At 37.3% G+C, this 24,304-nt stretch overlaps 2 protein-coding genes across 2 annotated transcripts; both read left to right on the top strand.

Annotated features, from left to right (window-relative positions):
* Nucleotides 1-1,298: 1,298 nt before the first annotated feature.
* LOC130070784 (polypeptide N-acetylgalactosaminyltransferase 6-like) lies at nt 1,299-7,715 on the top strand. The gene is made up of 11 exons (XM_056235307.1): nt 1,299-1,336; nt 2,204-2,686; nt 2,796-2,968; nt 3,867-4,016; nt 4,235-4,469; nt 4,777-4,894; nt 6,437-6,637; nt 6,736-6,867; nt 6,961-7,062; nt 7,232-7,402; nt 7,572-7,715. Exons 2-11 carry the CDS (start codon nt 2,205-2,207, stop codon nt 7,683-7,685), a joined length of 1,878 nt encoding a protein of 625 aa, XP_056091282.1. The 5' UTR covers nt 1,299-1,336; nt 2,204; the 3' UTR covers nt 7,686-7,715.
* Nucleotides 7,716-10,481: 2,766 nt separating this feature from the next.
* On the top strand, nt 10,482-23,597 carry g6pd (glucose-6-phosphate dehydrogenase). Its single transcript, XM_056235306.1, has 12 exons — nt 10,482-10,650; nt 14,441-14,478; nt 15,032-15,140; nt 15,237-15,454; nt 17,891-18,049; nt 18,215-18,340; nt 18,677-18,770; nt 19,462-19,648; nt 20,325-20,560; nt 20,729-20,805; nt 22,254-22,346; nt 22,433-23,597. The coding sequence occupies exons 1-12, from the start codon at nt 10,534-10,536 to the stop codon at nt 22,521-22,523; spliced, it is 1,545 nt and encodes a 514-aa protein (XP_056091281.1). The 5' UTR covers nt 10,482-10,533; the 3' UTR covers nt 22,524-23,597.
* Nucleotides 23,598-24,304: the final 707 nt, after the last annotated feature.

The raw sequence follows: 24,304 nt of genomic DNA, 5'->3' as shown, positions 1-24,304 counted from the left end.
TATAGTAAAGAGGAAAAGATGGCAATTGAACTTGGAGTTACAGCAATCTCTCATGCTCATTAAAGAGCCACAAAACCTTTTTTGTTTGTTTATTAAATTTCTTAATACAATTGATAGAAATGGAAAGCTGAGACTGTTTTATATCAGAAGTAAACTGCTCTGTCTTTTGTCAGTTGTCAGTGTCTTTGCTCCTCAATGTTTTCTTCATTGAGGGCGGGATGCTTTAGATTCTAGAGAGCATTTGATTGGACAGTAAATCTGATGAGAAGCAGAAGTGCAGAGTGATGTCATCAAAATCACTGACCCATATTGAAGGAAGTGAGAGATTGTAAGTCTTGAATGATTATATCTTCTCAATGTGAATTTTGTGATTGTTTTGGAACACATAGCTTATAACAGTAAGGCTAACATATTCACACTAAAAGCCAAAATACTTCTTGATTTTATGAGGACTTTAAGACTAATTCATTAAAAATAGCATAATGCACACGAACAAATCTGAACATGATATGGTAGTACTGTATTGTATATCAATTCTCTATTTTGAGAAAGCATAATTGCAGGAACTAGCCTAGGTTATACAAAACCTCTCTTTGGTTAGTAATAAATGCAGTATGTGGGTGTTTGATGTATTAAGTATGAACTTACACCCCCGGCCCCGAACGCGTCTGGTCATATCCTGATATCTGCTCTGGCTGCCAAGATGCAGGTCCGATGAGTCTGAAGGGAAAAACCAAACATACTGGACCTCACTGTACTATATGTAGACAGATGTGCAGCTAAAGACGCGCAGCGCCTGCATTAAAGTCGAACCACAGCAGCCATACCTCGCGTATCTTTGTTTTGAGCAGATGGTAACATCCTGTCCCCAACAGGGTTCTGATAGCCCAGATATGTGATTCCGAAGAAAGCCATAATCAAAGCTGTATAATTAGTACTCAGGTTAACGTTACCTCAACAAGAGCAGAACGAGCACCAAAAAGAGTCGAGCACCACACGAGCTTCAAGCGCTAATGTTTAATGTGTTGTCATGGATACTTGCACACTGCCCCTCATTTCCTGTTCATTCATTAGCACGTTTAAAAAAATAATGCTCAAAGCAGAGTTAGATTTGATTACAGTCAAATTCAAAGCCGTAAATACATTTCATGCTTCCTAAATATCCCCTCCGTCCACTTATTAGTTCACGGTTTTTTAGTTAACAACTTGTTTGTATAGAAAATAAACCGGTTAAATGATTCAATGAGATGCACCTGGCATGACAGAATGATCTTACTGCTAGAAAAAATATCTTGGAAAGTGGTTACAACGCGTCCACTTTAGTGCAGGACTGCAGGTAAGTAACTTAGGCCTTGTGCTGAAGCACCATTCTTTGAACCACCTCACTCCTTTTCGTGGAATATATTTATCACACAAATTAAAGAACTGTTTGAGTTCTCATTAATAGATGTGCTTATTGGCTTCATTGAACGCACCTGCTAGGATATACATTCTCAAAATTCTCATATTTTTTGGTAGCTAGGCTTTTTCTCGGTTTGGCTGGTTCTTTTGGAGATGAAAATATTTGATAGAGTATACTATATAGTTAGACTTCCGCATTTGCTCGTCTTTTTTTTTATATATATATCTAGGCTACTCATGTTTATTTGTATAGTAAGATACCAAAATGTTATTAATGGGAGAGTTCTGTGGTTCAGAATCAGCACAGACAGAGACTGGTACCTCTGTGGTTTGGAAGTTGCATGCAGTGTGAAGCTGAAAATTTGATGACGAATGAGAACAATTGATCAGGGGTTGTAACAATTGTTTTTGCTTTTTATGTGTCCATCTGCTTTAACAAGATATCCAGTATCCAAGTGCTTCAAAGGCAGTGCCATAAAAAAAAAAAATGCTAGTAGGCCAAAAGTTTAATGCACCCTTAGGTGACAAATTAATTGAAATATTCAATGTTTCCTTCATACAAATTAATTTATAATTAGGAAAATGCTAAATGTTGTATAACATGTCCCACTGAGGGACACTGTTGTCAATGATCTTCTAAAATTGAAACCGTTTCTGGTACTACGCCAAATGCATCCATTTGTTGTAGTACCAGAACGTTTTCAATTTTAGAAGATAATTGACTACAGTAAGTTGACAATAAGTTACATAAAGTTCTTGTTGTACCAGAATTTGTGATCCAGTTTGGTTTGTTTTCATACAGGATGCGTTTACGAAGTCCTCAATGTGCACTACGCATAAATCTGAGCTTCTTGGGACTGACCCTTTTAATCACCATTCTATGGGTGATACAGCTGGATCTAGTGGGGTGGAGGTCTGCCAGCGGGTTTCAAGGCCTTTCACTAAAGCCAAGATACAGAGGCAGTGTGGGTTTGAATTCCAGCAGCACTTGGCATTTTCGAAACAATGCCTCTGCACCACAATTTAAATGGGCTTCAGCATTATCTGGAGATGCCAGCTGTCCCTCTGGGTTCTATAGCATGAAGGAGCTCAGGCCTCACATACAGAGACCTCAGGAGGATCCTGAAGGACCTGGAGCGGATGGAAACCCCTTCATAACTGGCATCATGACTCGTGTGGAGTTGAGGGAGAAGCAGGAGGGTCTCTCTAGAAACGGCTTCAACCAGTTTGCCAGTGACCGCATCTCCTTCCACCGTAGTCTTGGTGTTGACACTCGGCCCTCTGAGTGAGTATCATAAGAGGCAGGCTGAGCAAAATTGTTCGAGAGACCTATTTACCATGTAGTTCTAGATTAATTCCAAATATCTAATCCAATTCTCTGTTACTCTTTTAAGATGCATTGAGAAAAAGTTCAGCAGATGTCCACGGTTACCCACTACCAGTGTGATAATTGTGTTCCACAATGAGGCTTGGTCCACTCTTCTCCGCACCATCTTCAGTGTCTTGCATACATCACCTGCTGTTTTACTTAAAGAAATCATACTGGTGGATGATGCAAGTACTCAAGGTGAGTCAAGGCAAAGATACATAGCATTTTTATGTCCTTGGTATGAACAAGATTGACAATAAAATGAGCAAAAAATTCCATGGACTTACATTGGAAGAAGAGGCCCAAGCCATTTCTTGAGATTCTTGACTTGAGGCAGTAAGCAACTTCCCAGAACACCCTAGTAGCAATGCCTTAGCAGTCACCTAGGACACCTTAGCAATGCCTTAGCAACCATTCAGGAGACACTAGTAACACCTTATCAAACACCTAAAACACCCTATCAACCACCCAAGAAAATGGGAATGCCTTAGCAACCACCCAAGACACACTAGCAACCACCCAAGACACACTAGTAACACCTTGGCAACCAGTCAGAACACAATGGCAACGTTTTAGCAATTCAATTAACATTTATTTGTATAGCGCTTTTCACAATACATATCATTTCAAAGCAGCTTTACAGCAACCGCTTAACAGCCACCCAGAAGAAAATGGCAATGCCTTAGCAACCACCCAAAGCACACCAGTAACACATTGACAACCACCCAAAACACCCTAGCAACACCTTAACCACCCAGAACAACATGGAAAGACCTTAGCAATCACCCAAGAAACACTAGAAATGGCCTAGCAAGTAGCAACACCTTAGTGACCATTCAGAACATCCCAGCAATCACCCAGGACACCCTAGCAACACTTTATCAACCACCTTGAACAGACACTCTAGTAACATCTTAACAATCACCCAGAAAAACCTAGCAAAATCTTAGCAACCAATTAGGACACCCTAGCAACACCTTGTCAACCACTCAACATACTATGTGTTAAAACGCTATCTTATTCAAATGTGGAAATCTAGTTGAAACCGTATATCTTTGATTTGAAATTTTGTAGATTAAGGCAGTTTTCATTTCAGATCATCTAAAAGCCCCGCTAGAACAGTATGTCCAGTCTCTTGAGATTGTGCGTGTCCTGAGGCAGCGTGAAAGGAAAGGTTTAATTGCTGCCAGACTCTTGGGTGCACGTGAGGCTGGAGGAGAAGTGCTTGCCTTCCTGGACTCCCACTGTGAGTACATAACTATCGGGGACTTTATAGAGTGCAGTGCATCACAACCTTTGTCTTTCACAGAAACTGAATTGACTGGAGGTATCAAATCTTAGTCCTTTAAAAGGTGAACATAATATATTCAGACAGTCATGAGGATCGAGTCCAACCAAAGTTGATTTGTTAAAGTAGACCTATTAGTCAAATTCATAATCTGATTTTAGTGTGTGTTTTCCCAGGTGAGTGTTTCTATGGTTGGTTGGAGCCCCTGTTGGACCGGTTAATTCAGGAACCTACCGCAGTTGTGAGCCCAAGCATTGCTGTCATCAACAAGGACAATCTACAGTTTATAAAGCCAGTGCCGTCAGCCCTCACACATAACCGAGGGAAATTTAACTGGATCCTGAGTTTTGGCTGGGAGACTATACCTGAAGAAGAGAGGGTGAAACGCAAAGATGAAACCTATCCAGTCAGGCAAATGATACACACACACACACAGACGTTGATTTTCCATGTTATATCGGGACGTTCCGTAGACAATTATTTTTATATTTTACCCCCTAACCCCCAAACTACCCATCATAGAACACTTTCTGCATTTTTACATTTTTGAAAAACATCACAGTATAATTTATAAGCAGTTTTCCTCATAAAAAAAAAAAAAAAAAAAAACTCCCCACATGAAACACATTTTTCTCATTAACGCACATCAGTTTAAATTGCATTTAATATCACTGCTGCATGAGACACCAATTTTCATGTAGTTATATTTTTCTTTCAGGACACCTGCTATTGCCGGAGGACTTTTTGCCATTTACAAGCAGTTCTTTGAACACATTGGGTCCTATGATGACAAGATGGAGTTTTGGGGAGGAGAGAACATAGAAATGTCATTTAGGGTAAGACTCTCTTGCATCCTTTTATTCTTCGCATCCTTTAACAGCGTCATTACGCCAGTCTTCGGTGTCACATGAAAATCATTCAAGTGAACTTTTGTTAAAGGGATACTCTACTGGTTTTTCATATTAAACTGTTATTCCCTTAACTAAGACGAGTTGATATATACCTCTCTCGTCTCAGTGCGTGCACTACATCGCTGTCTTGCGGCGAAACTTTGTTAGATCTTATCTCAGCCCTGTTCATTCACTACGTGCCCAGAAGAGAAGCGACCAAACACCTCCACGTTTTCCCTATTTAAATACAGTTACACGAGTAGTGTAACTCGACCTAGGACGGTGACACAAAATAAAACGTTGCGCTTTCTAAGCGTTTATATTGTATGGCAGAATACCATAGCAAGTGCTTGGGAGCACTCCGACTCGGCGCAGTAATACTCGTTAAAAGTCCTCTCCGCCCGGTCCCTCTCCTCCTCCCTCTCATTTCAACGGGAGCGGACTTTTCACGAGTTACTCGAAGTGCTCCCAAGCACTTGCTATGGTGTTCTGCCATACAATATAGTTATCCATTTTACACGCTTAGAAAAGCGCAACGTTTTATTTCGTGTCACCGTCCTAGGTCGAGTTACACTACTCGTGTAACTGTATTTAAATAGGGAAAACGTGGAGGTGTTTGGTCGCTTCTCTACTGGGCACGTATTGAATGAACAGGGCTGAGATAAGATCTAACAAAGTTTCGCCGCAGACAGCGATGTAGTGCACGCACTGAGACGAGAGAGGTATGTATCAACTCGTCTTAGTTAAGGGAATAACATAGTTTAATAGGAAAAACCAGTAGAGTATCCCTTTAACATGTATCATAAAATTAGACAATTTTGACATTTGTCATTTCAAAACTATAAAAATAATTTTTATAAATGAAATAAGGCTGAACTAAAAGTAAAATTGTGTAATAAAATAACAGAAAACAAAATCATAAAATTGTATCATAAAATTAGACAATTTTGACATTTTTCATTTCAAAACTATAAAAATAATTTTTATAAATGAAATAAGGCTGAACTAAAAGTAAAATTGTGTAATAAAATAACAGAAAACAAAATATAATAAAATATACAATTAATAATGTAAAACAAATATGGCAACTAACTGAAATAAAATAAAATTGTTGAAGTACTAAAATGACTAAATCTAAAGCTAAAATAAAAATAAATGAAAGCTAAATTTAAAAATAAAATGACAAGCACATAACTGTTATGATTCCAGCCTGTGTTCCCCTGGTGCTTGTACTTTTATGTTACGTCCTGTTCTACTCCATGTTTTGTAGTTTTTTGTTGTTGATTTTGTTCTGTGATTGAGTGTCTTGTTTGTCTAGTATTTATACACCAGTGTTTCTTATGTCCCTTGTCGAGCCTAGTCCTACATGGATGTATGTTTGGTGCTGCTCATTCTGTTATCTCGTTTTTTTTATTCACCCAGCGTTACAAGAACACAATTTCAAAAACCAAAATGAAATCGAAATAAACGACACTGCTCTGGTTCCAGGTATGGCTGTGTGGAGGTCGTCTAGAGATCATTCCCTGTTCTGTGGTCGGCCACATCTTCCGCACCAAAAGTCCGCATACCTTCCCAAAAGGCATGGATGTGATCATAATCAACCAGGTTCGCCTCGCAGAAGTCTGGATGGATGATTACAAGAAGATTTTCTACAACAGAAATAAAAAAGCTGCTGCCTTTGAAGCAGAGGTGAGAGAAGTGGATAATGTGTGTAATATTTGTAATTTATTGCAAAATAAGTCTTATTTGTAAAGCTCACATTTGTCTTTTACCTTTGAGGAGCACAGAAATCATACGGGGACATAAGGGAACGCCTGAAGCTCAAAGAGCAGCTACATTGCAAAAATTTCTCCTGGTATCTAGACAACATTTACCCAGAGTTCTTTGTGCCTGATTTGAACCCTGTGCTGTTTGGATCGGTAATGCAGTGTTATAATTTGATCATTTATTGCAATAATAATTTGATAATTTACAGCAATATACATGTGTGCATGCGCTTATTGTGTCTGTAGTTGAAGAACATTGCCACAAAAACTTGTCTTGATATTGGTAAGAAGAATCCTGGAGGGAAGTCAGTGATTTTATTCATTTGCCACAACATGGGAATAAATCAGGTATTCTAATGACCACTGCTGTCATACTCACATAATTATTATTTTTGGCCATTTACTTATTGGTTCCATACTTTTTCTTTTACACTGAATTTGACCACTCATAAACATGAAAATGTGGCCACCGTAAACAGAACCACACTGCTTTTTCTGTGTTATTTTATCTTTGTAGTATTTTGAGTACACTTCGCATCAGGAGCTGAGGCATAATATTGATAAGCAGCTGTGTCTGCATGCAACGATCGAGCCCGAACCTGTGCGAGTGGAGCTGTGCAACTTTCAGGGTGATGAAACCGTCCCAGCTCCACAGCAGATGTGGAGTTTCATTCTTGTTTCCCAACAGGTATAGTACATGTCAATTTCCCAACAACCCTTTTTCCCCGTGACATTGCAAAAAAATGAATGTACTATCATGGCACAAACTTATATAATCTCAAACTTTTGTGCACTTCATTGTTTAATTTGTTTTTTGTTTGTGTTATCTTACCTTATACATTTGCGATTGTTTGCAGATATATCTTCTCCACAGTGCTCTGTTTAATAAGTGTTTAATGGTGGAGTATGGCAACATCATCATGAAAAGCTGTGACCCTGCCAACAACTATCAGCATTGGTCTTTCATCTGATCTGTGTCCTCCATCAGATTACCTGACTCTCTTTAGCACAAAATAGAAGTGCAATGAATAGTTGCACAAATGTTGCATCATGTTGTGCACTAATGTAAGTTGTTAATGTAATAAGGCACACTTTCAGTACACACGTTTATTTTGTTTGTCACATTGAACACTGTTCAGTTGCTAACCAATGTATTTATTATTACATGAAAGCTCATGAATTAAAGATATAAAGACTTTTTGTAAGCGAGGTATGCAATGATTTGTGTTGTGAACTGGATTTAAATGCTCTTTTTAATGGTTTATCCCTGAGCAATACCACTTAGTATTGGGATAGTTTACCCAAAAAGGAAAACTCTGTCATCATTTACTCACCCTCAAGTTGTTCCAAACCTGTATGAGTTTCTTTCTTCTGCTGAACACAAAAGAAGATATTTTAAAGAATGTTAGTAATCAAACAGTTGATGGTAGCCATTGACTTCCATAGTATGTTTTTCTTCTGTGTTCAACAGAAGAAAAAAACTCATACAGGTTTGGAACAACTTGTGGGTGAGTAAATGACAATTTTCATTTTTCGGGGCACTATCCCTTTAAAATCTAATCGAAGATGTACATCAACGCAAGGTGGCGCTAATGCAATAGACTAGAATAGAGTTTCTAATGACCCAAAATGGTGTTTGTTCTGCAGTTGTTAACGTAATAAATGACTCAGAATCTTAACGTTATACTAAATATGCCTAGTAGACGCGTTTATTTTTTGTATTAAATCTGCAATGTCATGCAGACATTATTTTGAGAACTGTATGACTTTTTTTCTAGCTCTTATCAGCAAGACCTATTAGAAAGTCCGCAAGCGCGCTCGCCATTGCAGCGTTTAGCTGTCAATCACCACCGTGATTGGTTCATCGTCCACAAGCCCCTCCCCCTGCAGCATGGCCCCGCCCACCTCCATTTTCCTCCCGCGCGGTTGCGCGACTGACGTCACATGCTCGAGCAATGATGGGCAGTCGAGCGAGCGCTGGTGAGTTCCTCTCTACACCAATAAAATCACTGAGTCCCGCCGTGTCGTTTTAACAGGGAAGGAGGAAACTGTCTTAAAAAAAAAAATGTCACTGTAGTCGCTAATGTTTCATCTCTGCGCTCATACACAACGGACCTGGTACTACTCTATAAGTTTAGCTTTTAAATCCTGGTATTTTCGTTTTGTTTAACTAAAGACCACTAAATGTAAGTACCACGTTGTTATGCAGTGTGTGTGTGTTTGGTTCTGCTGTTTACTAACGTCAGCAGCTCTAACCACAACTAACCAACTTTGCCTTATAGCAGTTGATTTTAAATGAATTCTAGATAACTGTATGTTTAAAGCATTTGTTTTGAATGTGATGCTTTGACTGGAATAACAGCTTGCTAATGATTTCAAGCAGTGTCAGGCTGAGCCCTGTTAAATAAGGGATTGTGCTAATAACATTATGGTAAGTTGTGTGTGTGAGAGAGAGAGAGTGTGGGTTGTGAGAGCTTGTATTTTTGTGTCAGTTTATACCTTTATCTTTCCTGAATGCCACAGAGAGAGCACACACTACAGTCCCTGAACACAGTGGTAGGACGATGTGTTTGTCATCCCAATGCAAATAGCTATGTGATGTGACTTGTCAAATTACTAGACTAGTCTATTGTTAGAACAGCTAGTCCGTGTTTGTACGTCTGTTCCTCGAATTGATTCGGCATTGGCAAAATTATTGCATGTGAAATACAATGATTCGCAAATGCAAACCATTTTCTTAGAGTATATTCTTCCAGGTGGCGTTTACTGTAGGTCCAGTTTTCATATTCAGGCCATTTAGTAAACAAGCTTGCTCTGATGTGTCATTTGTTGATATTGTGTTGCTTGTTTAATATTTGTTGACACTGACTAAAGCTGCCAAACACACAAAGTACAAAGTGCTTTGGAGAACACTTTTAGAGTGTGAATCCGTGTGTCTGTAGTAATGTACCAATTTATTTATTAATTTAACAATTTAGAGGTTGGTGATTTAACGGACATGTTACTTCATTATTTGTCCAAACAATCTACCAAGTGTCTAATACATTTTCTATACTACTAAAAAAAAAATTGGGGATTGAGAAAATAATGTATAGTGTTCTTTTGGAAATTTTGCTGTGAATTTGTTGTCATTAAATTGCTTTATGTAGTGTACTGTATTTATCAACATTATGCCATCTTGATCTCTATCTCTCAAATAAGTAAATAATTGCCCTGACAACATTTCACCACAAAATATTTAGGCTATATAATATAAAACCTTTTATTTTTAGAAACATGTTTTTGTTATTTGTCATGTAACAAAAACTTTAATTATTATTTTCACTTAAACGGAAACACAATAACACTATTTGAATCTAAATAAAATAAAATAAAATCCAGTAATAATGATAATGAGAAAAAAAAGAAAAAAAAACCACAAAACACACAAAAAAAAACCTATAATATAAAAAAAACCTTGAGCCAAATGTTACCTCTACAGAGGTTCAGTAGACTGCTATACACTTTAAGAACCATAAACGGCAAATATTCAGTGAAAAGAAATGCTTATTCAAATATAAATCTTCCCTTAAATAAGATCTCTTGTAAATTGGTTGGTAGATGCAACATAACCGGCCCCCACGTCTTTCCAACAATTGCTTTTCTTAAGCAAAATTGTTTTTTAATTTGCAATTATAACTGGAAATTATACATCTTCAATATAACTCCAGAAAGCTATACATTCATAAACACTTTTTTTTATCTGACTGTATGAACATAAGGACAACATGAGATTGATCTCCTGCACTTTAATCTTTTCCTGACCTCTTGGCAGACAAGATGAGCACCCTTCCCCTCTCACGCTCAGAAGTGTTTGGGCAACTGAGGAAAGAGCTACACGACGATGTGGAGTTTCACCAGTCCGATGTGCATATCTTCATCATCATGGGTGCTTCGGTGAGTCCCAGAGTGTGTGTGGAATATTTTAATATCTCTGTCTCTTCTAATGCAGCCTTGAATTCTCACTCATTTTGAACACGTTGCATATATTGATGACAAACCAAAAATTTGTGTGAATTCATGTTATTTGGGACACTTTTTAAAATGTATTTTACAGTGACTACATTTGCATGCACCACAGTGTTCTGATAGTAATCAGAATTTGGCAGTATTCTGTTTATGGATGTAATCATGTAAACGGCGCACTCCAATCGGCCGGGTTTAAGACCATATTCTGATTCCACAAATTCCCATTCCCTATAATCAGAACATTGTTGCATCCAAACACCTTATTCAGAAAATTAGTTGAAAGGAGATATATCTCGATATAACTCTCCAGTCCTTGCTGCATTCTTTCTTCCGCTCTCTTTTCTTCTATTGCCGAGTTACATATTACTACACACGTGTTTATTAACGATTGCTCACCGCTTTCTATTTAATGGCGAAGCTTTTAGGATTTTTTTTTAATGTGAGAAGTAATTAGAGTCAGTCCAAATGAAATTATTGTGAAAAATATACAGGAATATTCCGCTGCATGTACGCATATAAACATCGAATTGGGAATATGACTGCAACCCGAATATAGACCTTTAACAGAATTTGATGTGCATGTAGATAGACATATTCATTGAAGTGATTGTCTGAAATGTGCCAAATTGCCCTACTAATTTATTGATGTACACTGTAAAAAAACTTAACTCATTATTTTGTGTTATCTTTTTGCATGGGTTTTTTTTTAGTTTAACTAACTTATTTCGATAAGTTGAGGACAAGAAAACTTAAAATTTCTTGTTGCCTGGACAATCTAGTTATCTCTACACAAAAAAATAAGTTGAAATAACTAAATTGCTAAAATATTTTTTACAGTGTAGTTCCCATTTCAAATTATTCCTGAAGAAACATGGTAGTTTCTTTAGTATTGCACACCTTATGGTTTTACAGCACAGCCTGTTTACTGCTAGTCCGGTAAAGGTAGAAAGTCTCTGATTCCTCTGAATTGGTACAATGGCCTTGATGTTTTGTAGAAGGAAGTACAACTGAAATTAAGCAACCATGAGGGGGCGTTGCCAACATAAGCTTTCTATTTCTCATTCAGACAGAACAGGGCGGTTGAGTAATTCAGCAGGTCAGTTCACAGCTTATGGCCTTGAAAGGGGATTGGTCAGGTGTGGTGACAGAAGGTCTGTGATTGGCTGGACACGACGAAAGCCTTATCTAGACAGCCTTTATTAGGTTTGGCATGCATATAAATGCAAAACATCAAGAATAAAAAGTGAAGTTTGCATTTCAGTTGGTCAAGCTTTTGCACTTCTCACAAGAGTGTTTTCCCCTTTTCATCTTTTAGTGATGAAATTTAAACCTTCTTCCTCCTTTTTTCGGCTTGCTTTTCCTTGTTCCTCCTCATTTTGTTCAACTTTTTAGTTGGCCGATTTTACGCAACTGCTGTGTGAAAGATCTTTGTTAATGTTGGCTTTTCTTGTTCTTATTGTTTGGGTTTTTAAATAGGTGCTAGTGAGCTGGATTATGCAAAATCACTCTCTGTCAGCACTTTTCTTTCAGTTAGTGTGCAGAGAGAGGTGAAAGAGCTGGGCTTGTGTGTTTGGGATAAGGGTGGGGTTGGAAAGATTTGACATGGGGTTGCAAAGGTTTGTGGCATAATGATAAACATTGAATCCATTCAGTAACCGTGTCAAAATCCAGATGCAACATCACCTGATTTTTCTGACCTTGAGCCACTTACATTCAGCACGTCGGACCCCAGCCAGTCATATAATCACATGTGTCTCAAACATTAGCTTTAGTTTTAAAGACAGTTACAGCTGTGCCTTTAATGATTTGCTGGGTTAAAATATGAAGCTAAAGCAAATGTCCTTAAATGCATTTGTAAATGAAACACACATGAACATCTGTTGTTGTGTTAAAATGTTTTATTTTGTGAATGTAAATAAGATTACACATTAGTGAGTTAATGGCCACTTTATTAGGTACGCCTGTTCAACTGCTCGTTAACGCAAATATCTAATCAGCCAATCACATGGCAGAAACTCAATGCATTTAGGCATGTAGACGTGATCAAGACGATCTGCTGAAGTTCAAACTGAGCATCAGAATTTGGAAGAAAAGTTATTAAAGTGACTTTGAATGTGGCCTGGTTGTTGGTGCCAGACGGGCTTTTCTGAAATACTCAGAACAGCTGGTGGTGTGTATGGTATATTTTCTTTAGGCTTCTTAGTACCAATTCAGCTGACTTGAGTATTGTTGCTGACCGTGTCCATCCCATCTTCTGATGAATACTTTTAGCAGGATAACACGCATGTCACAAAGCTCAAATCACCTCAAACTGGTTTCTTGAACTTGTCAGCGAGTTCCCTAAACTCAAATGGCCTCCACAGTCACCAGATCTCAATAGAGCAGCTTCGGGATGTGCTGGAACGGGAGATTTAACATCATAGATGAGCAGCCGACAAATCTGCAGTAAAACTGCTTGATGCTTTCATGGCAATATAGACATGGCAAGATCTCTGAGGAACGTTTCCAGCACCTTGTTGAATCTATCAAGACCCAGACCCATAGCCTCTGGCTTTCTACTGGCATGCTCTGCTGTTTACACACTCGAGGATCACTGAGATACACATTCATCAGTGTGGAAACACTGTAGTCACTATCAGAGCAAATACATGGATTTATTCTGGTTGCTAAGTTTTTGCATGTTTGTTTTAGTATGATTATGCTGGATTGTTCATAACAAAAATCCATTCACATCGATTTAGTAACTTAAGTCACCATTACAGAGTGCTTTTCACCCCAGCAAATCAGCTGGAATGATTAATTGGTTAAATAGCGAACCGTTTATCAACTAATTACTGCCAATAATGAATACTGGAGAGATGGGACTCTCCCACAATGCTGTAATTCAGGCCCAAGACAAACCGAATAGTGCTGTCTCACTGTGCACAGTGTGTTTCTCATGTGTCTGAATGGGTGTGGAGCAGATCTGCTCAGATCAATGACCTTTGCATTGAGATAGTCCCATTGAGCTGGGATGGGTTGACTGTTGTATTTGTTTTTTAAAACTTTATTTTATCTGTTCTTGTGTGTTTTGTATCTATTATATAGTAGTCATCTTTATATTCAGCTGTATTTATGACATGAGTCACTGTGGTTCCACAGAAATTATGGCTGCATTTCAAAATCTGCCGAACCTCTGTGGCAATTTGGTGCTTCATGTTAGGACATGACTGTTATGGCCAACACGGCTTCTTAGGCAGGCAGTTCCTTATGATTTGATTCCTTTTAAATGGTCATGACATGAATTTTTTATTTTTATTTAAATGTTCTTTGACGGTCACTTTTTAAGGTTAATAAAGTTTTCTTTCCACAATAAAAACAAATATATGTGGAAAAATGGCTAGCCTATTTACAACCTTCATTCTGACCCTATGTCAAAAGATTTTGAAAGTACGACCAGGTCTATTTTTTTAAATTTGATCTACGATAAATTAAATCTACGACGTTATTTTAAGTAATTTGTTTAAAAATGTAGAATGGGATCATAATTTTAGCCTTTTAGATCAATCAACACTGATCTCAGACCAGCTCTGCTTTGAGACTCTGGTGTGATGATCTAGTTTAGAAAAAATTGCACTCTGAAACTGAAGAGTGTCAGTTGTGTGGCGGTTTCGGTTTGTGTAATTGAGCCAACATGAATAAATTGTGCCGTGATGTAACAAATGTGTTCTTTTTGTAGGGAGATCTGGCCAAAAAGAAAATCTACCCAACTTTGTGGTGAGTCCTCTAACTTAACATGCCTTCATGCATACTATTATTTACTATATACTACAGTTCATAATTTTAGGGTCGATAAGTTTTTAAAGTGATCTTGACAAGTCTCTGCATTTATTTGACCAAAAATACAGTGAAATATTATTACATTTCAAAGTAACTTTTCTGTTTGAATATTATAAAATGTAATTTATTCCTGTGATCAAAGCTGAATTTTCAGCATCATTACTCCAGTCTTCAGTGTCACATGATCCCCCAGAAATCATTCTGATATGATGATTTGGTGCTCAAGAAACATTTCTTATTATCAATGTTGAAAACAGTTGTGCTGCTTAATATTTTTGTGGACCTTTTTTTTTTTTCAGGATTCTTTGATGAATAGAAAGTTAAAAAGAACTGCATTTATTTGAAATGGATATCTTTTGTAACATTATAGAAGTTTTTACTGTCACTTCTGATCAATTTAATGTGTCCTTGCTAAGTAAAAGTAACTATCTTTAAAAAAAATCATTCTTAACGATAGCATATGTCTATTTATTTCTGTTTCTCTCTATAGGTGGTTGTTCAGAGACGGTCTTCTCCCCGAACAGACATATTTTGTGGGCTTTGCTCGTTCCGATCTGACCGTGGATGCCATACGTGCGGCCTGCATGCCCTACATGAAGGTCAGCGCTCAAGAGTTTTCTCCATGTGCACTGTTGTCTGCTTACCGTATCTGTGTGTGTTCATGTTCATACGGCCTGTTTTTTTCCTCCCTTCAGGCGGTCGACTCTGAGGCAGAGCGCCTGGCTGCGTTCTTCAGTCGAAACTCTTACATCAGCGGGAAGTACGTGGATGAATCGTCTTTTGCTAACTTGAACACTCACCTCCTGTCCCTGCCCGGAGGAGCCGAGGCCAACCGGCTCTTCTACCTGGCCCTGCCGCCCAGCGTCTACCACGATGTCACCAAGAACATCAAACATCAATGCATGAGCACCAAGTGAGGAGCGAACACATGCAGTTGCTTTGGTTTCATTTTTGCTTAATTATGTGTTTTATATTCTTAATACAAGGCAAGATGTGTCCAAAAGTAGGTTAGAGGTTATGCGACGGACTTAAATATAACTTTTCTAGGCAGTCTAACTTATAATTTTGACCTGACTGTCAAAAAATCCCCACATACTTTCATTGAAGGGAGGCACCTGAGCCATTTGTAGGGACCAGATTCACAAAAAATTCTTAAGAATAACATTCTTCTTAACTGCTTTTTTCTTGTTATTTTCTAATTTAAGAAAAAAGATAAGAATATTTTGTATTGTAAAGGTAAAATGTGTAATTTATTGGGTTGTTTCAAAGATGAATCATTACAAAGTAACACAAGCTACATATAATACATATTGCTAGTAGCAGGAATGTGGACGAGTGACACCGATCGATCATTAAAACAGTGATCATCACTAGAGTGAATGAGCGTCTGAGCGTTTATTATAACTACAGTCTGCAGGCGGCTCCAAAAGACGGGCTTTGAGGTGTTTTTCATTGAGCGAGTCTTTAGCATGTGTGGCCTTACATGGATCATGTAATAATAGATATACATCGATAATGCTCTTAAGCAAAATAAACATTCAGTACACTCTATATTCCTACAGTACACTCTGACATTCAGTACACTCTATATCCTTCATTCGAGATATATACAAATTCATGCATGTACGTCATTCATGCAATATTAATGCATGTACGTCTTTTTGGTTTCAAAAACTGCGCTTTAAATCTTTTGAAGAGTGCACATGTGCGTTCGTTCTTTATTACGCCGGGGGAACGTAAGAGGAAACCTGCAATTGAATGAAACATCCGGAAATTAAGCAAAGCAATGGAGAACAAAATAATGAAATAGTCTTCAGATACTATGGTTGTTATTTACAGCAATAATCTGACATTAATCCATTCTTGAATAGATTAATTAGTAGACGCTATTACTCCACCACCTTCATGACATCATCAAATATATTGTGGTTTGAATGACATGTGCCACAAAGTTTTCAGGAAAAGGTTGTGACTAGCTAGTTAGTTTCTCCAACGATGTATCGCACTATGGTGGTTAAGCGGCGAGTTATGTCGCTGTTCGGGAAACGCCCTAGCAACCACTCACACTTAATTATTAAAAATTGTAAATACATTTTAGTTGTAATTTTATTAGTTGTCCTCTCTAACATCTAACATCATAATGACAAGATTTGTACAGGCAAGTGCCACTCGCATCAAATCTAGCTAGACAGTGTTGTTATTAATGACTAAGACTAAAACCATTACAAATCGTTTCCATTAATTGAAACAAAGCTGAAATCAGTGCTAGGGAAAGTTACGTTTAGAATGTGTTACGATATGTTACTCCCTAAAAAGTAACTAAACATTACTTGGTTACTTTTTATGAAAAGTATGGTAGTGTTTCTTTTGTGTCACTTTGTCTCTGCTGGGCTGGGCTTGCTTGATTTGTTTTTAATAAAGAAGTTTATTATTAAGCTACTTTGGGGCAAAAGTGGAATGAATAAGCCTCAGGCTGAATGAAATGTAGATTCATGCATGTACAGTAGAGGGCGCATCTCTAACAAACCTGTCCGCTGTGCTGCCTTTCTGGACCACCGATGAATAGGATGCAGAGGAAGAAAGTTCAACACTTTTACTTTAGCAATAAAAACAACTAAATGAAACACAAATGTGATGTTTATCTAAAGTCATTTTAGCTTATTCGTATGGTTGAATTGAGTCATTAAAGGTCAGCAGCAAAGATGTTAGTTAATAAAGTGAGATTAAATGCATAAAGTACATTTGTATTATTTAACATATTTAATTATTGCAGGTTTGTGTAATATTCTGAATTTGCATTTAACCGTTTTTATTCATTGAGGAATACTGAATCTAAATATTGAAAACATTGAAATAATGAATTTTGAACTCCCCATTTCTCTCAACATGGGAAAACACAGTAACTTGCGTTACTTATTGGAAAAAGTAACACTGATATTTTGTTGTAAATTTAATAATGTTACTTTACTAGGTACTGGAAAAAGTAATCTGATTGTGTAACTTATGTTACTTTAAATGCTTTAGCCTTAACTGAAATGATGCCTGAAATGAATTAAAATTAGATGAAAAAACTACCTGAAATAAAATAAGTTGAAGTGCTAAACTTACTAAAACTAATACTGAAATTAAGTTCAATATAAATATTTAAAACCAAAACCAATAAAAATGACAAAAAGCACAAAAAAGTACAAATATATTAAAAGGCTGATTTACAATATACCATAATTGTACTAAAATATCACTGGCTAGATGTAGTTTCTGTTTTTTTTCTAAGTGTAAGTGGATTTGCCTTGGCAAAGGCCTTTTTTAAAAATGCAGGATATTTCTTGTGTGTGTGTGTGTTTGGTAGAGGCTGGAACAGGATCATCGTGGAGAAGCCGTTTGGCCATGACTTGCAGAGCTCAGAGGAGTTATCCAGTCATCTCTTTTCTCTCTTCACTGAGGAACAGATTTACCGGATAGACCATTACCTAGGCAAAGAGATGGTCCAGAACCTCATGGTCCTCAGGTCTGTCTGCTTATTCTCTTCTTTATCCCTCTCTGCCTTCTGCTTTTCACTGGCTGTCACACACAGTTGTCATTTATGAATAATTAAGGGTTAAACTCCATTGGGTAGCTCTTCCTCTGTATCTGTCTCTTGTTAGTCATAGGTTTCTCTCCTGTTTTCTTAAAGGTTTGGAAACCGGATATTTGGCCCCATATGGAACCGGGACAGTGTGGCATGTGTGGTTCTGACCTTCAAAGAGCCGTTTGGTACCCAGGGCCGGGGAGGATATTTCGACGATTTTGGTATCATTCGGTTAGTTAAGTTTCCTTGCTTTGAGAAGATTTTGCACCTGTGATATTTTATAGATTTTAAAACTTATAAAAGGATAGTCTACCAAAGATTAATTCCACCATCATTTAACCTGATTTAGTTTCTCTCTAGGGAACACAAAAAGATTTAAAAAAATATATATATTCTTGCTGGTGTACGCCATAAAAGTAGTCCGTAAAAAGAAACAGATAAAATGCACATTATTTCAAAGACAAATATATATATATATATAAAAAAGCGTTTCTGTGCATGAGGATTCCCTTCAAAGGCTGAGTGGATTTTGATATTCTAATGTATTCCTCTCTTTTCTGTCTCCAGCGATGTGATGCAGAACCACCTGCTGCAGATGCTCTCTCTGGTTGCCATGGAGAAGCCCGCATCCACCAGCTCTGATGATGTTAGGGACGAGAAGGTAACGGGCCGTTCAGCCAATCAGCTGTGTGTGTGCATCACTCTTATGCCACTTATCTGAATGATCCTGAAATAGCCTTGAGGATCAAATAAATCACATTCATCCATCCATCACCACTGTCTTGTAGTTAACCATTAGCATAAAAGGTTGGTGGACTGAAGCAAGCATAAATTAAGGTCCTGGCTCTAAGATTGTTTCTGGATGATGTTTATTTTTGGTTTATAATTTAATAGATTTTTTACAGATGTGCATTTCTGCTAATTATGTGCAATACCAAATGTTTTTTTTGCTTTGCAATGCTTTTTGTTTCGTTTCAGTTTTGTTATTTTTTTGTGGTTTTGTTTTGCTGTTTTGTTTCGTTTCATTTTTGTTTGTTTTATTTTGTTTTTGGGTTTTGTTTTGCTTTGCAATATTATTATTATTATTTAATTTTTTTGGTTTGCTTTGCAATGCTTTTTTTTTTTTTGAGGACTTTTAACAGTGTGATTAGTTTTTCTCTGTCTGCTGCAGAGAGTTGTGATTTATAGTTTGTGTGTTCAGTCAACATGGCATGAAGAAATTAGTGTTCATGAAGCATCCAACTGATCTGCTATTGCTAAGATAAATGGGAATGATCTCTGATGTCTCTTTCTCTAGTGTATTGTAGATTTCTGCCTGCCTGTTTTCTAATGCTCTGTGTGTCCCCCTACAGGTGAAGGTGTTGAAGTGCATTGAAGCAGTCTCTCTGTCAGACGTGGTCTTGGGTCAGTACGTGGGAGATCCAGATGGAGAAGGAGAGGCTAAACTGGGTTATCTAGATGACACAACTGTCCCTAAAGGCTCCACTCAAGCTACATTTGCCACTGCAGTGCTTTATGTAAAGAATGAACGCTGGGATGGTAAGTGATACACACTGTGTGTATCTAATCATTACATGTGTGTTAGTAAAGCTCAGAGTATGCACTCAACTAGCAAAGTAACTAGAGTAACTAGCAAATGTTTACAATCTGGCCAAAGACCTAAAATGTTGACCTTTCTGAGACCATTCATTTTGTCCTGTGCCTCTTTCTGGAAGTAAGAGCATTTGTGCTGAATTAAATGAGTACATTTGAAGCTGTACTAACATTGGTCTTGAAATCAAATTTTTTTTTTGGCTTAAAAATACAAAATTAACTTTAAACGTTTGAAAAGTAGTATATCTGTTTCAAGTTGGTAAAACAAAAATAAATGTTTTTGAAAGAAGTGTCATGCTCACCAAGGCTGCATTTATTTAATCAAAACTACAATAGAAACAGTATTGTTGTGAAATATTATTACAATTTAACATAACTGTTTTCTAGTTGAATATATTTTATAATGTAATTTATTCCTGTGATCAAAGCTGAATTTTCAGCATCATTACTCCAGACTTCAGTGTCACATGATGATTTGCTCCAGGATTTCCTCTGGATTTTTCAGGATATTTTTGGATGAATCCAAAGTTCAAGAGAACAGCATTTATTTGAACTTAGATTTTCTTTTATTGATTTTCTTCCTGAATGTGTTGATATTTCATTAAGTTCTCTCTCTCTCCAGGGGTTCCCTTCATCCTCAGGTGTGGAAAGGCTCTGAATGAGAGGAAGGCCGAGGTGAGGCTGCAGTTCACCGACGTTCCTGGAGACATCTTTGAGACTCAGTGCAGGCGGAACGAGTTGGTGGTCCGTGTGCAGCCCAACGAGGCCATCTACGCCAAGATGATGAGCAAGAAACCTGGAGTCTACTTCAGTCCGGAGGAGACGGAGCTGGACCTGACCTACCACAGCAGATACAGGGTAAAACGGACACCTTTGAGACATCCATACACAGCTTTTGTCCTATTGGGCAACTTTGGCCATCAAATGCAGAAAATTGGTTAATTTCTTTTAAAACAAAAAACAAGCAATCTTTATTAAAGTTACTTCTCTTTATAAATGTACCTTTCTCTTATTCTCTTTACAAAGGATGTTAAGCTGCCTGATGCTTATGAGCGTCTGATTTTGGATGTCTTTTGTGGCAGTCAGATGCATTTTGTACGCAGGTGAGTTTGTTACTAGCTACTGTGTTTACATGCACACAAATAAAAGGTTATCAGTTGGATTGATGACTCAGTCGGTCTGAAAAGCCTTCACATAAACAACACCTCAATCGATCCGAATGAATGTGCTGAATTTTACCCGTGTACACAACGCAGCTGCGTTTATTAGAACGCCAATGAGTTTGCAGGAATTAAATAAACACTATGAAGTAAATATTGTCATAATTCATCAACAGAATATCAATAAGAAATCGTTTGGTATAAATGTGTGGCATTCATTGATCGTGAACTGCTTGAACCACAAGCCTGGAGAACGTTTTTACTTTGAAACATGCAGCGCTCGCAATTAAATATCACCTTTTCAAGTTTAATTATCACATTAGGCCGTATTGTGATTCCTGTTTTTCTGTCCCCAAATTTAAGACCTAGAAATGATAATTAAGACTTTTCTTGTACATCATATCATTATCATAGTGGGCTCCAAAAATATTGGCACCCTTGATAAATATGAGCAAAACAGACTGTGGACATTTGTTTTTGCACTTAGTCTTTCATTCACAACATTCATAAAATTATACACAATATTTCATCCAGATAGTGGATCAAAAAGAAGTTAATATGAAATCTAAAAACATAAACAATTAGGACAATTTTGACTCATTTATTTCTTAAAAATGGGTTAAAGGCTGAGATGTGAGGTTTATAATTTTATTTATTTTTTTGTTTTTCTCCAAACCTGTATTATCCAAACCATAAAATAATTGAAAAACTTTACAGTTCATATGTATCTTTCTCTTTCCTGCTAGCCTGGGAAAACCCAGACAACTTCCGGCAAATTTAGATTTGCTCTGAAAGTTAGTCTGGCAAAGAGCTCATTCAAGCCCATTTCCAATCCGTCGAAATCGCGGCACCAATCAGAAACGTTGGGGCGGGCTTTACACGATGACGAAAGCGCTGGGATTTTGAAGCAGATTTTGTAGCCTACATTACAGAGATGGATGCCGCCGTCGAACATCACTCGTTCGAATCAGCTATCGCGTCTGTTTTAAGCGGTTTGAACATTTCCTTTTAGTTAAAAACCGAGCAAAGAACAACACTTGGAGATGTGTCTCCGCCGCTCTGCATACGTCATCTCCTTCATCGCTCTGATTGGGTTTAGGTCTATCCGCGACGTCCGTTGGTGACGCCCCACTGGAAATGATTTGTCTATGACGCTTTGCCAGATCATAACTCAGTTACAACTGAGAATGGTCTGGTTTTAACCAGGCTACTTTCCTGCTTATATGGTATTCATTTTTATTTGTGCAGGTCTTTAAAAAAAAGGTTAAAATTGATAAACTGTTTGTTTGGAATACATGTAATGCACATGTAAACAAATATGTGACACACTAATGTAAATTTGATTAAAGAACATAAAGAACCGTGTCTGAATTTGACTTATTTTATTAAAGTGACGAGTTGAGGGAAGCCTGGAGAATCTTCACTCCTCTTCTTCATCAGATCGAGACAGAGAAGACGCCACCCATCAAATACAAATACGGGAGGTAAAACGCTTATTTTTCTGAAAGTGATTGTTGACGAAGTGACATGACGTGTAACGCGTCTCATATTCTCTCTCTCTTTCATATAGCCGTGGTCCTGCAGAGGCTGACGATCTGGTGCAGAAGGTGGGCTTTCGCTATGAGGGTACATACAGATGGGTGAACCCACACAAACTGTGAAAGAAGAGGACGACAGAGATGAGTGGAGCTAAAGCCTGTTTAAAAACATCAGCCCAAGATGAGTGCCTGAAATAAAAGGCACTTAAAAAAAAGTATTTGAAGATGCACTCTAAGCACTCATTTCAAGAAGGACCAACAAGATTACAAACACAATTTTCTTTGGATGTTATGAAGTATAACCTGCTCATTATGATATACAATGCTTTATATGACGTTCCTTATATTATTTCTTTCTATATTTCAGTGGACTTAACATTTTGTTATGCAGTTAATCAGCATTCTGATATTCATGCCGATTCCATACCGTCTGTGTTCAGATGCTTTTATTCCTTAAGAAAGAAAAAGCTTATGTTATGCATTCCTCTTTTCACAAGCAAGTCTTACCATTAAATGCTGCTCACATTTTTTTAAAGTGTTCATAGGCAGAGGCATGGTGTAAAAGTACAATCTACTCCTGCACTGATAGTTGTCTTCATGCATTTTGTCGTGACTTTGGTTGCAATCTTATATTTAAATGGTATAATTGGACCACACAAAAGAAAAGTTGCAGAAACGTACAGGGATTAGGAATGTATGGGTAATGTTGTCTTTGTTACTACATGAATGTATATGACATTTCACCATGTCTTAAGGCTCCCACTGATTGGCTAAAAGAGCCATGATTATGTTTAGTCTTATTAAAGCAAATGTATTGGTAAAATGGTATTACATGCCACATCCCTCTGTTAATACTTTAATAGATGAGCTTTGATGTTCATTGTTACATCGCTCTAAAGTCGCATGGGCATGGTCTCTTTCTGCTCGTTATCATTTTTGGTTTCTGCACTAGTTAGACATTGAACCAGTGTCAAAAAACAACTTTGTTAGCCTGCATAATGTATTGAGGGTACGTTTTTGACAGCACTGAATTTCAACATCATGTTAGTGTGGCTAAAACAACTTTAGAAAACTCTTTGTTTGGTGATGCTTGAACATCTGTGAGCTATTTAACTTTTCTGTAAAAGTTCTGCCATATGTTTTCTATTTTATTATAATAGACAGCTACTTTTACAATAAAGCATAGCTAAGATGCCTCGCATGCGTCTCATTGCTTCCTCTTTTTCCATCTAGTCTTTTAAGTTCATATTCTCTTTGTTTTGGCCAGTTTTGAAAAAGATATTGAGTGAGAGGCCTGTCTGTTTTCCATGGTCATAACATTGGAATATTACAAAATTTTACTATTGTGGAGTCCAGACCTGGACAAGGAAAGGGATTTTAGTAATGACGGTTCAGAAAGCAGAATCCTCTTTTCAAATGTCTGTTTTTTTTGTCTTTATGGAAACTTTTGTACACAAATAAGTACATTTGTTTTTATGTTATGTCATACACAAATCCCACACAGCAAAAAAACATACACAGTAAACATGAATGACTGGAAATGTAGAGGAAATTAATTTATCAAAAATTAGTATGGGCTTTGAAATCCATCAGGGTGTAACGCATGGACTTTTGCTCAAAAAGTGCTGTACTCTGATTTTATTCATAAATAGGATTATAAATATAAATAATTGGTTAACAACAAATAAACCAGCATATAAATATTCGGTTAGACTTTATTTTAAGGTGTCATTGTTACCGTGTAATTATATATTTAAGTATTGAGTAATATTGGTTGAGGTTAGGTGCATGTTTTTTTTTGTGTATAATTTACTGTTATTACTATGGTAAGTACATGTAACATATGTAAGAAGGACACTGTAAAATAAAGTGTTACCAAATTTACTTCCACAAATGCGTTCTTT

Source organism: Rhinichthys klamathensis, unplaced genomic scaffold (genome assembly GCF_029890125.1).
Source record: "Rhinichthys klamathensis goyatoka isolate OS25496 unplaced genomic scaffold, OSU_Roscu_1.1 h1tg000419l_1, whole genome shotgun sequence".
Taxonomy (NCBI): domain Eukaryota; kingdom Metazoa; phylum Chordata; class Actinopteri; order Cypriniformes; family Leuciscidae; genus Rhinichthys; species Rhinichthys klamathensis.
Note: the sequence above shows the minus strand (reverse complement) of the source record. Positions and strands in the feature narration are given on the sequence as shown.

What these genes read in the sequence shown, in the direction of transcription:
- LOC130070784 (XM_056235307.1), top strand. Translation starts at nt 2,205, where the DNA reads ATGCGTTTACGAAGTCCTCAATGTGCACTACGCATAAATCTGAGCTTC. An exon ending in ACATAGAAATGTCATTTAGG is followed by an intron (nt 4,895 to 6,436) that starts GTAAGACTCTCT and finishes CTCTGGTTCCAG; the next exon opens with GTATGGCTGTGTGGAGGTCG. An exon ending in ACCCTGTGCTGTTTGGATCG is followed by an intron (nt 6,868 to 6,960) that starts GTAATGCAGTGT and finishes TTGTGTCTGTAG; the next exon opens with TTGAAGAACATTGCCACAAA.
- g6pd (XM_056235306.1), top strand. Translation starts at nt 10,534, where the DNA reads ATGAGCACCCTTCCCCTCTCACGCTCAGAAGTGTTTGGGCAACTGAGG. An exon ending in TCATCATCATGGGTGCTTCG is followed by an intron (nt 10,651 to 14,440) that starts GTGAGTCCCAGA and finishes TTCTTTTTGTAG; the next exon opens with GGAGATCTGGCCAAAAAGAA. An exon ending in ATGATGTTAGGGACGAGAAG is followed by an intron (nt 18,771 to 19,461) that starts GTAACGGGCCGT and finishes GTCCCCCTACAG; the next exon opens with GTGAAGGTGTTGAAGTGCAT.